The 17,569-nt window shown below is 40.0% G+C and overlaps 1 protein-coding gene across 1 annotated transcript; it reads left to right on the top strand.

Moving 5' to 3' along the window:
- Positions 1-5,151: 5,151 nt before the first annotated feature.
- On the top strand, positions 5,152-14,564 carry msraa (methionine sulfoxide reductase Aa). The gene is made up of 6 exons (XM_061929462.1): positions 5,152-5,381; positions 9,947-10,015; positions 10,104-10,223; positions 12,546-12,650; positions 12,769-12,875; positions 14,090-14,564. Exons 1-6 carry the CDS (start codon positions 5,243-5,245, stop codon positions 14,258-14,260), a joined length of 711 nt encoding a protein of 236 aa, XP_061785446.1. The 5' UTR covers positions 5,152-5,242; the 3' UTR covers positions 14,261-14,564.
- The last annotated feature ends 3,005 nt before the right edge of the window (positions 14,565-17,569 follow it).

Here is a 17,569-nt window from a genome sequence, read left to right as displayed (position 1 = left end):
TAACAGTGAACTAATAAATAATAAACAAATAATATACCATAGTAAGTTAACAAATATTAAATGCATAAATAATCTTTGTCTCAATAAAAAAAAGGGTTCAAGATGTTGATCATAATTCTTGTTCTGTGTACTTTGTGAACACTTGTAGTTTGAACATTCTCTTAAACTGAATCATATTGGTGCTTTGTTTGATTTCTTTGGTTAATCCATTCCATAATTTAATTCCACATATGGATATGCTAAAGGTTTTAAGTGTTGTACGAGCATACACATGTTTTAAATTAGATTTTCCTCTAAGGTTATATTTCTCCTCTTGTTGAGAAGAATTGTTGTACATTCTTGGGTAGCAGGTTATAGTTTGCTCTCTCCATAATTTTAGCTGTTTGTAAATGCACCAAATCAATGAATTTCAATATTTGTGATTCAATAAATAGAGGGTTTGTATGTTCTCTATATCCAACATTGTGCATTATTCTAATTGATCTTTTTTGTAACACCGTTAGTGAATGATTTTGATTTATTTGATTTTTATTAAGGATCCCCATTAGCTGGTTGCCTCAACAACCCACTAGTCTTCCTGGGGTCCACAATTCAATACAATTACAAGTAAAAGCAAATAATTATAACTACACAATACAGAAAAATAAATTAAAAGCATCAATAAGAAAACAAGCAAACAATTTACAGTCACATAATAATAATTCCCATATGAATATAACTACACAATATAAAACCAAACAAATCATCAACGAGCAGACTAATTTAAAAACTCAGATAAAATATTACTCTCTTTTTAAAAACCTGTTTAAATGAAGAGCACATTTGTAGTTGTTTCCCCATATTTCTGCAATAACTCAGATATGGTAACACTATGTGACCTCAAGGTGCAGAAGACAGGAGGACAACAAGCAGTTGAGCAACAAGGAAGTGCACAAAAGCAAATGGGAGCTTGACAAGTTCAACAAAGCAAGCAGGATAACACAGGTGACAATTATACTGGCAAACATATGCAACACTTACAAACACAAACCGTTAGCAACATTAGCATAGAGCTAACAATCTTCCAGTCCTGGCAGCAGGGCAGGCTGGCGTATGAAGAGGCCTGATTGGCAATCACAAAAATTGTGCTCTGGTTGCCAATCAGGGAGAGTTGAGGCAAACAGCCAGCGATGGACAGGAAAAAACAGCAAACTAAGGAAGAGCACACAAAACTAAGGAAACACAACAATATTGTCAGACCAGATGTGACAAGTCGTGACGATACACACATACTATTGGGTAACTATTGGACCAAACCAATGCTGGATTAATTTAACCCAGCTCGATGGGTTATATAATCAACCCAAATGCTGGGTCATTTTAACTGCAATGCTGGGTTAATTCTACCAAATAAATGATATGTTTCAAATCATATACTGGGTCATTTTAATGGCAATGCTGGGTTAATTATACAATATACATTGGTTATTTTCATGTTTTTGTAGTCCAAACGTCACAATGATTTATGGCGCCTACAGGAAGAAGTAAAACATTCCACTTGGAAGTTTTTAATCTGACCACCATCTTTCTTTGTAGACCAGATTCACTACACTGCATATACTTAGTCTACGAAGATTGCTTTTAATTAATCATAAGACAATGCTATGTGTAGTTTTGATATGCTTTCACACACTGTTTCAATTTGATGTGAAGTCCATTCAACATGGTCTGCATCATTACAATTATTTCTTCACGTTGAAGCTATCATTTTCTGTGGGACTCATCCAAGGATTTAGCTATTCCACACACCATCATCACTCATAGTTTTAACTTTATGGTTCTTCTTAAAGGTGTATTTAACATTGTGTCTTTCTAAAACTGAGTTTGATTGCAATTAAATGTTCTAAAAAAGCAATAAATATACTTTTAGCAACAAAATAATACATTTATTCCAAAATTGATTAAAAAAATACAAAGTCTAGCTGCAATGCACTCTGCGAATAAGACTCAGCCAATGGAAGCCAAGATTGACCTCTTACAGGCAGACTAATAACCGGTATAGCTCGGTTGGTAGAGCGGCCGTGCCAGCAACTTGAGGGTTGCAGGTTCGATCCCCGCTTCCGCCATCCTAGTCACTGCTGTTGTGTCCTTGGGCAAGACACTTTATCCACCTGCTCCCAGTGCCACTCACACTGGTTTAAATGTAACTTAGATATTGGGTTTCACTATGTAAAGCGCTTTGAGTCACTAGAGAAAAGCGCTATATAAATATAATTCACTTCACTTCACTAGCGTTATACAGACAGTGATATTTCTCGCTCATATGTGACAGGTTATAAGGTAACTTGTAAAGTACATACAAACCTTTTCTTGTACTCCCAAAACCCGAGGCTGACCGCCGTCTCAGTAGAGAATCACTCCACAATGTAGCCAAGCTGCAGGGTAAATTGTACCTCCTTGCTGGGTTGTTACTTGAATTTTGCGGATGTGCAACGTCCCAGAGCTGACCAGCTGTCTGGGTTAAGGATTGGTTCACAAAAACTACCCAACTCCTTAGAAATAACCCATAAATATGATCTAACAGGCTTAACCCAGCATTTTTGAGTGCGTACATGTTGTAAATGTTTCTCTATTCACATATGCACGCATATATACTGTAAATATTTGTCCATCCACTATGCGCACATAATGCAAATATCTGTTTTTCCATTCATACACATGGCCTCCATTTACCGGTCGATCTACGTTCCCATCATCTATAGTCATGAGCTTTGGGTTTTGACTGAAAGGACAAGATGACGGGTATACAAGCGGCCAAAATGAATTTCCTCCGTCGGGTGGTGGAACTCTCACTTAGACAGGGTGAGAAGCTGTCATTTAGAACGAGGCCAAAATAAAGCCGCTGCTCCTCCACATCGAGAGGAGCCCGATGAGGTGGACCAGATGCCCCCCTGGACGCCTTCCTGGGGAGGTGTTTGGGGCATGTCCAACCAGTAGGAGGCCACACGGTAAGACCCAGGACACGATGGAGAGACACAGCTGGCTTAGGAAGGCCTCCGGGAGGAGCTGGACAAAGTGGCCATGGGGAGAGGGGAAGTCTGAGCTTCTCTGCTTAGGCTCCTGCCTCCGTCTCGGATAAGCGGAAAAAGATGGATGGATCCATTCACATACAGTACGCACATAATATAATAAACAGACGTCCATTCAGATAAACATACTTAATGTAAACATTTAAAAGGGTCGTCGTGTTCGCATATCGGTTACCTAAACTTAATTGTCACCCCAACCCCACTGTTTGTCCATTCACACATATACACAAAATAAATGTCTGTTTATCCTTTCACATCCGTACATATAATACATATTTGTTTATTCATATACATAAAGTTAATGTAAACATTTAAAAGTGTATTCAATTTCGCATATAGGTTACTTAACCAAATTTTAACCCCTAACCCCAACCCAACTTTTTTTGTTCATTCACATAAAAATGGTCTGTATTTATATAGCAGTTTACCATACTAGTACAATACCTACAGCACTTTACAATATATGTCACATTCACCCATTTACACACTGATGGCCGAAACTGCTATGCAAGGCGCTGACCATGCACGACTCATCAGGGGCAAGGTGGGTGAAGTGTCTTGCCCAAGGACACAACGGCCGTGACTAGGATGGCGGAAGCTGGATTTGAACCAGGAACCCTCAAGTTGCTGGCACGGCCGCTCTACCATTTGAGGCACGCTGTGTGTTTATCCATTCACATACGTACATAATATAATAATAATAATAATACCAAAGACTTTAAAAATGGGACCCATTACCTCCCTGATTGGCATTCAGCATCAAGGGTTAGAATTGGGGGTTAAATCACCAAAATGATTCCCGGGCGAGGCCACCACTGCTGCTCACTGCTCTCCTCACCTCCCAGGGGGTGAACAAGGCGATGGGTCAAATGCAGAGGTTAATTTCACCACACCTAGTGTGTGTTTGACAATCATTGGTACTTTAACTTTAATACAAATACATAGTGCAAATTTCTTATGTTCAAAGTTGTTTGTATAAGAGATGTGTCCTACCTGCTAACAGTTTCAGCTGGCACTTTAGCCTTCGTCAGAGCTGATGGTAGCGTCTAGGTGTGGTGACATGTCTAAAAACATCTCATGCACAAAAAACAAACTTTGAACAAAAGAACACTGCACCCATCTATTTGAGAAGACATGATGAATGTAATGGAGTTATACACATATGTTCTATGTGTAATATATCTGTGTGGAGTTTGCATGTTCTCCCCGTGACTGTGTAGGTTCCCTCCGGGTACTCCGGCTTCCTCCCACTTCCAAAGACATGCACCTAGGGATAGGTTGGTTGGCAACACTAAATTGGCCCTAGTGTGTGGATGTGAGTGTGAATGTTGTCTGTCTATCTGTGTTGGCCCTGCGATGAGATGGCGACTTGTCCGGGGTGTAACCCGCCTTCCGCCCGATTGTAGCTGAGATAGGCTTCAGCGCCCCCCGCGACCTCGAAGGGAATAAGCGGCAGAAAATGGATATGTTCAATTAGATACACAACATTTAAAATGAAATTTACATGTAGAATACTTATCAACCTAATTTCGAACCCTAACCCCAACTGTGTTTTTACATTCACATATATTAACAAAAAAAATGTGTTGTTCTATTCACAGACGCACATATTATAATAAAAGTACTGCATGTTAATAGACGCACTTAATGTAAACATTTGAAGGGTTATTCATGTTCGAATATAGGCTACCTAAACCAAATTTGAACACCAACGGTCTTGTTTGTCCGTTCACGTCCACACTAAATGTGAACATGTCTGTAAATCTTTTTAGAATTGTCCTCAAATAGGTTTGATTCAAATGTACAGTATGAGAAGTCTTTGTCTTTTGTTTTTATTCTGATATTTACTGTACCAAAATATGTCCCTGCAAACTATATCATCAATGATATACTTACACATCCAGAACCGCATTGAAAATGTAGTCATTTCATGATTGTTTTTGTGGTAGTAACGCTAACTAACAACATACATCTTTACTGTATGTGAGTAATTGGATGTGCGTCGATGGGTCAATGTTAGTGGGTTTATTACATTATATTATTCCGTCATATGCGTTGTTAAAGTTATGTAAAGTATGTTACACAACTTCACTCTTATTAGCTAAACGGAAACAGAGCTAGGCTAAGCTAACCGAGTTAGCGCCGGGGGCTGTTGTAGTGCGGCTCTCTGCTCAATGGTCTCTTCTTCCTCCAGGCTCCGTCTGGTGTGGCGACATTTAGTAAACACTCGAATGGGAGACATGGCCTCCAAAACTCAGATGCCAAGCCCGGAAGCAGCGCTGCCCGGTCGGGCTGAAGCCCTCAGAGTCTCTGGTAAGTGTGATGCACTCCACCACACTGGGTTAGCTGTAGCATGCTAGCTACGGCATGACAAGGCAATTATGGTCTACGAAAACTAACTTTTTTTTTATTGGTGTTGTTATAACCGAGAAACATTTGCTGTCCCAATAACACATTAAGAGATGCGAGTATTACGACGTACGTTGTTTAATGACAAGTGTTGTCATTATTTGACTTTAACGTTCCAACTGCTATGGACAGATGTGCGCATGCGCTTCTTCTTTAACAATAAACTAACAAAAGTACAACATATGGCACTTTTTAAAATATATTTTGTGCTTGACATAGAAACATTTCACCTAAAATGTGTGTGTGCGTGAGTGCGAGCGAGGAAGAACCAGAGTTCCTATATGTCAGCTTTAAATTGGCAGCTGCTTCTATTGGCACCAAAGTGTCCTCCTCTTCACTAGGAGTGGAGCTGCTGAGTGTTGGCTTTTGATGAATAGATCTGCCCTGGCAAACACATGCAAACCCCCCCACTCACACACACAGGCACACGCACTGGCCTCTCTACTAAAGGGATGCACGTCTGAAATACATGGAAAAGTTGTGTGCTTTAGATGGACTTGATTGAATATTTGTGGAGTGCGCAGGTGAGAAGGGTGGCAAAAGGCCCTGAGAGTATATACACATGCTCGAATGTGGCCAGAGCTCCTTTTGTGCAGTCACAGAAGAAAATGATGGATGGAGCGAGGAGGAGATGCTGTGGAATTTTTCGGGCTACAAAACCAGTGGAGATGTTGCAAACTTGTTTGCAGGACACATGGAATATATGGTTGGGGACCGAATAAACAGCAGCTTGTGGTTGTTTGTGCAATGCCTTCAAACACCATTTTACAAGTCATGCAAATGGCACCTCATTGGAGCTTGTCCAGAACCCACTTTTGGGACTTGACCCACCTTGAAGACTCATGTCATCCACTTTCTTTTACATTAATGTATGTTGTGAAGCTACAATAGCCCTCTAGAGACCCAACCGAGAAATGTTTCTGCTGCTGAGACATTTTGGTCCGTCCGTCTTTTTTTTATCTGAATATCCACATTGGCATGTTTAACCAAAACCAGCAAACACATTAAACCTCCTGGTTGACTTTTAAAGTTGAACTGCACTTTTTTATTTTTTATTTTGCCTATTGTTTACAATCATTATGCATTATGAGAGGTATATTTACTGCATTTTGGTCATTTTAATCATTACCGAAACTAATTCCTCTGCGCATTTATTCCCATTTCCATACCAGCGCACTTCCGACTTCTGGCAACAACTATGTGTCAAAGGTGTGTTTGTCTTCTAATCATGGCAGATTCGATAACAAACAACGAAGACAACTATTTTTGGACAAATAAGGATTCACAACCTTATATTTTTGAAGCGGAATATATGGAGGATAAACTACTGTTCCCGAAGCCAGCACCAAGGAAGAGTGAGACGTTGGGTAGAATAGACTTATTCATCCCACAATGGGGAAATTACATTGTTTCAGTGCAGGTTTTTACAAACAGTCACAGAAGTAAAGCGTAATTAAAAAACCCCCAAAAAATAGTAATAAATACTACATATTGCTCACTAATATGTATAGGTAGAAGATAAAATACAACCAAAAACACTAACATCGGTATTCCCCAGCACAAAAAATACATCACAGACGGAGACGGAGCATACGAAAGCCGAGAGAGTGAAGTGAAAGTGACTTGAAGCTGCAAAATGTGGTACTTGTAGCCAAGTTATTTCAACATAAATGGAGTGCTTACCCAAATATACCGAAAAAACTTCCCCGATCAGCTGGACCAAACAGACAACTGTCCATTGAGTGAGTCACGCAGCATGTCATGCGTGTATCGTGACAGACAGCATAGGCGAGATACAAGATTAGATTTTAGATTTAGATTTATTGGTCCCCGTGGGGAAATTCATTTTCACTGACCGCACATTTAGACAATAAACATTACACATCACGGACAAAAATAGCAAAAAGACATCATACATGACAGTGACAGCACCAACACATTTACAGGCTTGTCAGACAGGTCGGCCGGGCCTGCTGTTTAGGGCGACACATGAACATGAAACAACACATGAAATGTGGGCTAATACTTCACAGATACTGTAATAGGGTTGTTCATGTTTTTCAGTCAGTACAGATTTGTGTCTTAGTGCATTGTGTTGTGCATTACAAACTCAAACGCGTTTTATGCTGACGTAGAAGCTAACGTATCTCTTGCCGTAGTTGTCTTTTACGGCTAATACCGTAGCATGCCAAAGTGTTACTACGCTAAAAAAAGAGTTCCTCAGTGTTCTCTTTTACAATAACAATGTCGCTACAGTTTGGTTATTATACAGGTTACGCAACATAAATGAAGTATCGTTGACGGTTTTTGAATGCATTTTTTAAAGGGATTTAGAGGTAAAAATTGATTGCTCCCATTAGCTGCATTTGCGAGCCACCAATAACGAGCCGATTTTTACATGTTGGAATGCAAAAAAAACCTTTTGTCTTCTTGTCTCTCATAAGGGTTATGAACGATAGGCAAAACTCCCCCCAAAAAAGTGCAGTTCCCCTTTAAGACCTATTTTGTTTATTAAAAGAAGGCTAACAAAGGAGATCATGCCGCTAAAGTCAAAGAAAGCTAATGCAGAAGAATATTGCTAACAAATATGGCTGCTGGATGACATTGAGAAGAATGTTGTGAGGATGATGACGATGAAGAGAGAGAAGGAAGCTAATAGGCAATCAGAAGAAGGTGGGGGAGGTTACTCTGTAGATTTAATTGCTGTGTGTGAATGTGTGTGTGTGTGTGTGTGTGTGTGTGTGTGTGTGTGTGTGCGTCATCCATCATTGTCAGTTGTGGTGGTCCAGAGAGGAAATAATAATGTTGCAGTGCTCCATTTTTGATTCTTGTCTTATCTCCGTGCTTCTCAATTAGTGGGTTGGGGGATGTACAAAAATGCACATCCCAGTGAATTATATACAGTGATTTGTACAGTAAATGAAATAGATATCCGGCTTTTTATAGTACTTCAATTCAATTCAATATAAACAAGGTCCGTACGTAAAAAACGCATTAGCTTTGTGTGTTGTTTGCAAATGATAGCGATTTTTCTTCCTAACGTTAGCTATTTTTAAATGTATAATCGTAATGATAACATGACTGCAAATTGTTATTTGTTTTTGTTGGACTGCCTAAAAGCCAGATAATTTCCATTGTGTTCATATAAATAGTAATTTTGAACAATACAGACACTTTAAAAAATATGTTCTGTTAAACCACTACTGCTAACATAAGCTATACGGTGGTGTTCTTGTTGTATTTTTTTGTTTAAAAATGCTAACTCTAATACAATAAGTATTATAATTTATACATTTATATACGTGTAATGCTGTAACAGCGCCCCTTTCTGTCTAGCAGTGTAAGAAAGAATGACATTTTTGTAGCAATAAAAGGTAATAAAAGCCCATTAAAATAAGGCTTTGCTGCTCAATGTAGATTGCTGAGTCGCACACACACACACACACACACACACACACACACACACACACACACACACACACACACACACACACACACACACACACACACACACACACACACACACACACACACACACACACACACTCTCACACACACACACACACACACACAGAACTGAAATAGAGCAGCACTAATATGTATTATGCGTGTGTGTGCGTGCCTGTCATAAAGAATACAGGATTGTTATCTTGATAAGGCTTATTATTGTGGCAGGATTTAGAAGCACACACACACACACACACACACACACACACACACACACACACACACACACACACACACACACACACACACACACACACACACACACACACACACACACACACACACACACACACACACACACACACACACACAGAGCCCTTGGCATGCTAATGCACATCAGTGTAGCCAGGTGGCAGTGTGCTGATGGGTCCAAAGGCAGCTTCTAGTATGAAAGCATGCAGAAATGCTCAGCACAAGTAAAGCGCGTCACTGATTTCTGTGTCATCCATCCATCCATCCATTTTCTACCGCTTATTCCCTTTTGGGGTCGCGGGGGGCGCTGGAGCCTATCTCAGCTACAATCGGGCAGAAGGCGGGGTACACCCTGGACAAGTCGCCACTTCATCGCAGGGCCAACACAGATAGACAGACAACATTCACACTCACATCCACACACTAGGGCCAATTTAGTGTTGCCAATCAACCTATCCCCAGGTGCATGTCTTTGGAAGTGGGAGGAAGCCGGAGTACTCGGAGGGAACCCACGCAGTCACGGGGAGAACATGCAAACTCCACACAGAAAGATCCCGAGCCCGGGATTGAACCCAAGACTACTCAGGACCTTCGTATTGTGAGGCAGATGCACCAACCCCTCTTCCACCGTGCTGCCCTTTCTGTGTCATAACATGCACTATTGAAAAAGTTGTCTTTTTCCACCTTTTCCCTATCTAGCTGTTCTGTATAAGGCGCAAATAATTTAGTAAATGTGTTTAACAGATCTTCAAATGTTCTCTCCCGTGTAGCCAAACACGACGTGAACGGTAACAGGACCATTCCTCCCTTCCCAGAAGACACACGAATGGTTATGTTTGGTGAGTAGGTTTGAGCGTGGTTTGAGCGCTCTGCGGTCTCAAAAACACACTTGACCTTTTGTGTTGTTTGTGTGGTGGTTTTCTGCAGGCATGGGTTGCTTCTGGGGGGCAGAGAGAAAGTTTTGGAGAGAGAAAGGAGTTTATTCCACTCAGGTTGGCTACGCGGGAGGGCACTCACCCAACGCCACCTACAAGGAAGTGTGCTCAGGTACAGTTGTATTTCTAGAGAGAACACAATAATGGTTAATACAATACACAAATATTGTAAATATATGGTTTTCCATCCATTATTTACACATACATGCACATTTATGCTCGTCCATTCACATACACACTTAATGTAAAGTTCTGAATGCCTATTCAAGTTTGAACATAAGTACGTTACTAAACCCTAACTCTTAAACCATAACCTAACTCTAACCTTTAACCCTAACTCTCTGTTTGTCCATTCACATACAAAACTACACGCTAAATGAACATGTCTGTCCATTCATAAACACACGCGCACACACACACACACAATGCAAACATGAGGTTGTTCCTTCACTTATGCACACAAACACGGTAATATGCATAGTGTCTCCACCAACATACACCCTAATTGTAAACATTTGTCTGTCCATCGACATATGCAACTGTAACTTAGATAATGGGTTTCGCTATGTAAAGCGCTTTGAGTCACTAGAGAAAAGCGCTATATAAATTTACTGTTCACATATACAATATGTAAATGTGTGTAGTTAACTATTTGTTTACAATTTACACACATACAAACACAAAATGTAAACATATGCATACACATGATGAAAGCCAGTGTTGGGAGAAGGGGGCTCTTTATACACTATATGTATTAGGGCTGTGAATCTTTGGGCACCGCACGATTCAATTCGATTTGATTCTTCGGGATAACGATTCAAAATCTATTGTTGAGTCTAAATCATTCATACTTTTTAATAACATTGGGTGCCAGGTCTATGATTAACTACATTCCTCCATATAATAAACAGCTGTGATACATTTCTATATTACTTAAAAGAAAACTGGTTTTGTTTGATAAAATTCTACCCAAACAATTAATAAAGTCAAATACAAATAGGGCAACAAGACAAGTAACCCACAATTCTCTTTTCTAAAGTAAATCAGCACAGCGAATACAGGCATCTCCATCAACAATATTATTTGCCTGAGTGGTTGGACAGGACAGATAAAAAAAATCGATTTGTAATCTTTATTAATCGATTAAGAATCCTCACAAATAAGAAAATAAAAAATTATAATTAATAAGAATGTTGACACCCCTAAAACATATATTGCTTGTATTCCATCATGTGACTTCCCGGATGTGAAAACAGTGGTGATCAACCAAGCCAAGATGGCTGTTGTGCAAGCAGCGCGCAAACGCTCTGAGTACGCAGGGGGCCTAGATCTTCCTGTAAAAAGCAGATACGAGCAAAAAATTAGAACTATGCAATTGAATACATCCATTTACTTTGTCAAAAAAAGATTGGTCGTGTGATAATAGGGATTATTCATCGGTGGAGTTCACAGACCTGTCAAAATATCTTCAAGGAAATTGGTATCAAGACTTTCCTGGATAAATATGCATCGTTTTTGCTCGGGTAAGGTTGCATTTTATTATTTAACTTTGCGTCTTGCGAGGACACGTCCATGTAAACAAACTACGTACGACGACTAGCACCCGACAGCTGATACCTGTGACAGCATATCCATTTAAAAAACTACTAAATTATCACCATATTTGATTTTTGTCCTTGTAAACAAGCTTCATGCTCAGGGTTCGGTGTGACAGGAAGGATCAGGCCTCAGGGTCAGAGTCAATGATTCTATTTATTGTCTCTTGGGTTTTTGCGGCTTCTCTTGCTCTTGCTCTGCGTCTCTCCTCAGTCTCTCTCTCTCGCTCGCTCTCCCCCTCGTGCACACGCCCTGCCCGCAGGAGGCGCGCGGGCCACACCCCTTCCACAGTCCTGTTGTCATATCTACTCTGACACATTTGTGTAGAGAATAAAGATGTAGAACCTTTCCTGACAAAGTATCTGTTACAAGTATCTCTTTGTATCTCTTTGTTAAAAATTCAAAATACAAACAATATCAAGATAATACTTCAATGGGAAATACTAAATGAGTTAAGTGTATAAAAAATACATCAAACAAACCTTTAACAAAGTGTTCACTGCAAACTTGTGCGTTCTTCAACTCTGCTTGCTCTCTTGGACTGGAGTGTGTGCCACTTTTCTCATCATCTATATACAATCTTGCACTCTTCTGCCCGTCTTGATTACCTATCGAGGAACTCTGAAGAAACGTTTATTGTTTTCGTAATTTGAACGGTTCGTACAGCCAAAAACAACGCAAGCATAGGGCATTTTTCTTCGAGAAAGGCTAAACGGCGCCAAGTACCCATTGAGAACAGATGCTAGCACGACCACCACACATATTTAATAAGCTGGATGTGAGGTAATTTAAATCCAAGCAATAGCTATATATATATATGTGTATTCCTTGCATTCAGGCATGACGGGCCATGCGGAGGTGGTCAGAGTGGTCTTCCATCCAAACCAGATCTCCTTCGCCAGCCTGCTCAAAGTCTTCTGGGAGAGCCACAATCCCACTCAAGGTAGCCATGAGGGGCGTTGCACGTCAGCTGAAAGCCATCTAAAATGTGTAATAAAACCTTGGATATACAGTATATATAGATACAGTATATGTGTGTGTGTGTGTGTGTGTGTGTTCAGGCATGCGTCAGGGCAACGATGTGGGGACGACGTACCGCTCGGCCATCTATGCCTACACACAGCAGCAGCTGAAGGAGGCGCTAGCGTCCCGAGATCAGTACCAAAAGGTACCAACATAGCATCCTCTTCATATCCTGGATGCCTATCCCCAGCATGCATGTGAATGAATGATGGGTTCTCACTTCTCTGTGAAGCGCTTTGAGTGTCTAGAAAAGCGCAATATAAATCGAATCCATTATTATTCTTATAATTATTATTTCCGCTCAGCCTACAAACACTCATGAATTATTTCAATGCTTGTCATCATTCCGTGCCACAAATGGTTATTCCGCTGTAAATGTATTCTAATGTACTTATCAAGGACCAAAGTTCACCTCAGTACATGTTTTTTAATATAACTTGACCACTACAATGGGATCGTTTGGTCTCGACTTAATATTGAATATGTTGTCTTTTTAGCAGGAGTGCTCACACAGTCAACTTCTCTCTTCTCATCTTGTTATCACCAGATTGACCCCTCCCCCCCTTTCCCATCTGTGTGTGTGTGTGTGCGTTTACGTGCATGTGAGCGAGCAGTTGGCCCAAAGCAAACACACACACACTCCCTGCCAAACCATCTGGGTTCTACATCTGCCCTGCGCAAAAGTCACATTAGTCTCAATAACTAATACATGCACAAAATGTTACAGGTTTTATTATAGCATTTTTTAAAATTATGAAATAAACTTCTAAGGTGTATGTATACTGAGCAGAATTTTTTACAATTGGTTTGATTTCCATTCCGTTTATTAGCTTGTTTGTTCATGTCGGCGGTATGGCGTAGTGGGTAGAGCAACCGTGCCAGAAACCTGAGGGTTGCAGGTTCGCTCCCCGTGTCTTACCATCCAAAGAAATCGCTGCCGTTGTGTCCTTGGGCAGGACACTTCACCCTTTGCCCCCGGTGCCACTCACACCGGTGAATTGAATGATGAATGATAGGTGGTGGTCGGAGGGGCCGTTGGCGCAAATTGCAGCCACGCTTCCGTCAGTCTACCCCAGGGCAGCTGTAGCTATGAAAGTAGCTTACCACCACCAGGTGTGAATGAATGATGGGTTCTACATGTAAAAGCGACTTTGGGTACTTAGAAAAGCGCTATATAAATCCCAGGTATTATTATTATTATTCATGTCGCACTGAAAATGACGTTTTAGAAGAAGCACAGTATTCCTACCATCATAACAAAATGCATGTTGGCGTATCAAAAATTATTAACTAGAAGTTACACTTGTATAAAGCTGGACTATAAGATATCCATTTTTACGTGACATATTGTGGTTGCAGGCTCTGACTGAGGAAGGTTTTGGAGTCATCACAACAGAGATAGCAGAGGGCAAAGACTTTTACTATGCCGAGGACTACCACCAGCAGTACCTGAATAAAAACCCACAAGGCTACTGTGGGCTGGGCTCCACAGGAGTCTCCTGTCCAATGGGAATCAAGGAGAAGGCATAGTTAGTCAACCAGATCCTGATCCACAATTGGGCATACTGCAAATAATTAAATACAGGGCCAATATTACCAATACTGATACATTTTATTTTAAAATGTTCAACATCATCGTATAGTTTTGTGATTTTAATTAGTTGATCATTATTAAAGTCAGGATAAAACAAAGGACAACTATTTTAGGCAAACAAAAATGTTTATCATGAAATGTATTTAGCATTATATAAATACAACAATTTGTATATTATTTTATGGAGCAATTAACACATAACGTATGTATTTGATTGTGTATAAATACTAGATGAATCAATTTCCCACGTTATTTTTATTTCTTTGTATGACATTCTACCAGCCACCTACTGTACACCTGACTGCCCTGCTACGAGTGTTATATTCACACAAATACAGCAACATTCCCGTTATTTTACAATGTTTGCTATCATTATCCACTCATTCTACTTGCGTCTCATGTTTTAATTCTAAATGATCATGGTTTTTATTCACTTGTCAATTCCACTTGCTGTCACTAGAGAGCAGCAGAGAGCCAGAATAGTTCCCTTGTACTAAAAGCGCCATGTTATGTATAACGAATGTATAAAGTTATCTTTACACGTCATCTCAAGATGGAGCTGTCAGGTAACACTATAAGCTCTAAGAAAGACACACACCGCAACGTAAAAGCAACAAAAGTGATACAGTGTACATTATTAAACGTAAAAGCCAACTGGGAATGAGTTTAGCTGGTTAGTGTCGTGACAGGCGCATAGGATGTGATCACGTCGCCATAGTAAACAGCTGCCATTCACAATACTTATGTAAGACAAGCACATATATGTTTGTCTTTTTTTATGCATTCTAATTCGTTAATTAAACGCGGGCAAAATCAGCTAACAATGGAGCCTAGAGGAGTCGCTCTATTCTGCCTATGGGCGCTTAAAAACATCTAAACACTTCCAGTTTTATATACATGCTCTAAGTATATATGTAATGTAGTAACTGGTACATTCATCATAAAATAAACGCAATGGACGCAATGACGTCATGGCTCCCATTAGGTCCAGTGTAAGTGGACTGTTATTTACGTTTATTTACAAATTATAATGCATTTAAAAAAGACGTGTTTTGGTCTCACAAGGATTGTGAATTTTAGGCCAAATTAATAAAAAAAAAAAAGCGCAGTTCCCCTTTATTTATAACATTTAAAAGCAGTGTTGGGACAAAGTATATAACGCGTTACTGTAACGCCGTTAGTTTCGGCGGTAACTAGTAATCTAACGCGTTATTTTTTTTTATTCAGTAATTTAGTTACCGTTACTACATGATGCGTTACTGCGTTATTTTACGTTACTTTTGATGTAGTATCGGCTAGAAACAGAAGCGCTGCGGTGTCGCGTTCTTCTGAATCTTCCTCTGTCACAAGCCGGAGAGAAGAAAAGAGGCGCGGTCTATGTGTGTGTGTGTGTGGGTGTGGGGAGGCACACACGTGAAACAAAAAAAAAAAGTTGTTGTCACGTTCAGTCCACACACAGCGTGGTCATGGCGAGCGGAGTAACGGAGGAGCTTGAACGCCCCCGCCATTGAATCGGTGTGTTTATAAGTGCAGACTCGGTTGAGCAAAACGAGGGTTTTAAACACATGCTGAACGTGCTTGTACCACGTTAGGACATCCCGTCGCGCACCCACTTCAGCAATAAGATTGTGCCAGATCTTTATGAGCAGGAGAAGAAAAAAGTTGTGGATGAACTATCCCGAGCATCATCTGTTGCGCTCATGACAGACGGGTGGACGTCCAGCGGAACTATAAGCGCTCACTTCATCACAGCAGACTGGGATATGAGAAGACACGCCCCCTCTACGAGAGTCACCTTGCGCAGGTACTGACACAAGCAGTGGAGGACTGGAAGATAAAGATATCCCAGTCACACGTGATAATACCAAAAATCAAATAATTACAGAGAATGAGGCAGGACTGGGACCACAGATAGGTGCTTTGCACATGTAGTGAATTTGGCATCACAGAAGGGAATCTCAATCAATAGGATGGAGCGCCTCTTTGGGAGGATCAGGAAGGTTTCTTACTTCCACCCAAGCACAACAGCTGCTCATGTGCTTAAGACAAAGCAAGAAATGCTAAAGCTGCCTGCTCATACATGATGTCCCAACGAGGTGGAACTCCACTTATGATATGTTGGAGCAGCAGGCAGCTATATACTCTGCATTGACCCACAACACCCTGAAGATAAATGTCACCCTGTCTGATGATGATGTGAGAGTGGCAGATGAGGTCCTCCAGGTGCTTAAAAGTGTTCCATCTCTACTGAGCACTGAAACTTCACCATCTGTGTCAATGATCCTGCCACTGAAAACAAGGACGCTACAATCCATGGCTCCAAGTGTGGAAGACAGCAGCATCACTCCAGATGTCAGGCTTTATGTTTCAAGGAAGATGATGTGCCTTCTTATGTTGCACTTAAACTTGTTTTTTATTAATGGTCATTGGTCCAAGTTTAAAGAAAGGAGGAATGCCTTTTTATGTTGCACTGTTTTTCATTAATTATGTTAAAAGGAAAATAAAAATGTATGTCAAGTTGATCAACAGATTGTATTATTCTCCAGTGCAATAACAGTACTGAAATGAAGGCAAAAAGGGCATTAATGGGAGCTTTAAAAAAAAAGAAGAAAAAAAGAAGTAACTAAATAGTTACTTTTCACAGTAACGCATTACTTTTTGGTGTAAGTAACTGAGTTAGTAACTGAGTTACTTTTGAAATAAAGTAACTAGTAACTGTAACTAGTTACTGGTTTTCAGTAACTAACCCAACACTGTTTAAAAGTAATTTTTCAATGTGTGGTGTAATGAAATTGAAAGTATTGTACATTTCACGTACACCAAAAATATTTTTCGTCGCAAAATAGTTTTAATATTATATTGCATATGTTTTTCTATATAAAATAAACGCAATGGACGCAATGACGTCATGGCTCCCATTAGGTCCAGTGTAAGTGGACTGTTATTTACGTTTATTTACAAGTTATTATGCATTTAAAAAAGACATATGTGTTTTGGTCTCATAAGGATTGTGAATTATAGGCCAAATTTAAAAAAAAGTGCAGTTCCCCTTTATTTATATAATTTAAAATGACTTTTTAAGTGGGTGGTGTAATAAAATTGAAAGTATTGTACATTTCACTTACCCCAAAAATATTGTTCGTAGTAAAATAGTTTTAATATAATTTTGCATATTTTTTTCTGTATAAAATACACGCAATGGACGCAATGACGTCATGGCTCCCATTAGGTGGACTGTTTTTTAC

This window comes from Nerophis lumbriciformis, linkage group LG34 (genome assembly GCF_033978685.3).
Source record: "Nerophis lumbriciformis linkage group LG34, RoL_Nlum_v2.1, whole genome shotgun sequence".
NCBI lineage: Eukaryota > Metazoa > Chordata > Actinopteri > Syngnathiformes > Syngnathidae > Nerophis > Nerophis lumbriciformis.
The sequence above is the reverse complement of the archived record's forward strand: the minus strand, read 5'-3'. Positions and strand labels throughout refer to the sequence as shown.

Coding starts and splice junctions, on each gene's coding strand:
- msraa (XM_061929462.1), top strand. CDS start 5,243: ATGGTCTCTTCTTCCTCCAGGCTCCGTCTGGTGTGGCGACATTTAGTA. Junction 5,382..9,946: donor TGAAGCCCTCAGAGTCTCTG/GTAAGTGTGATG, acceptor TCTCCCGTGTAG/CCAAACACGACGTGAACGGT. Junction 10,224..12,545: donor CTACAAGGAAGTGTGCTCAG/GTACAGTTGTAT, acceptor CCTTGCATTCAG/GCATGACGGGCCATGCGGAG.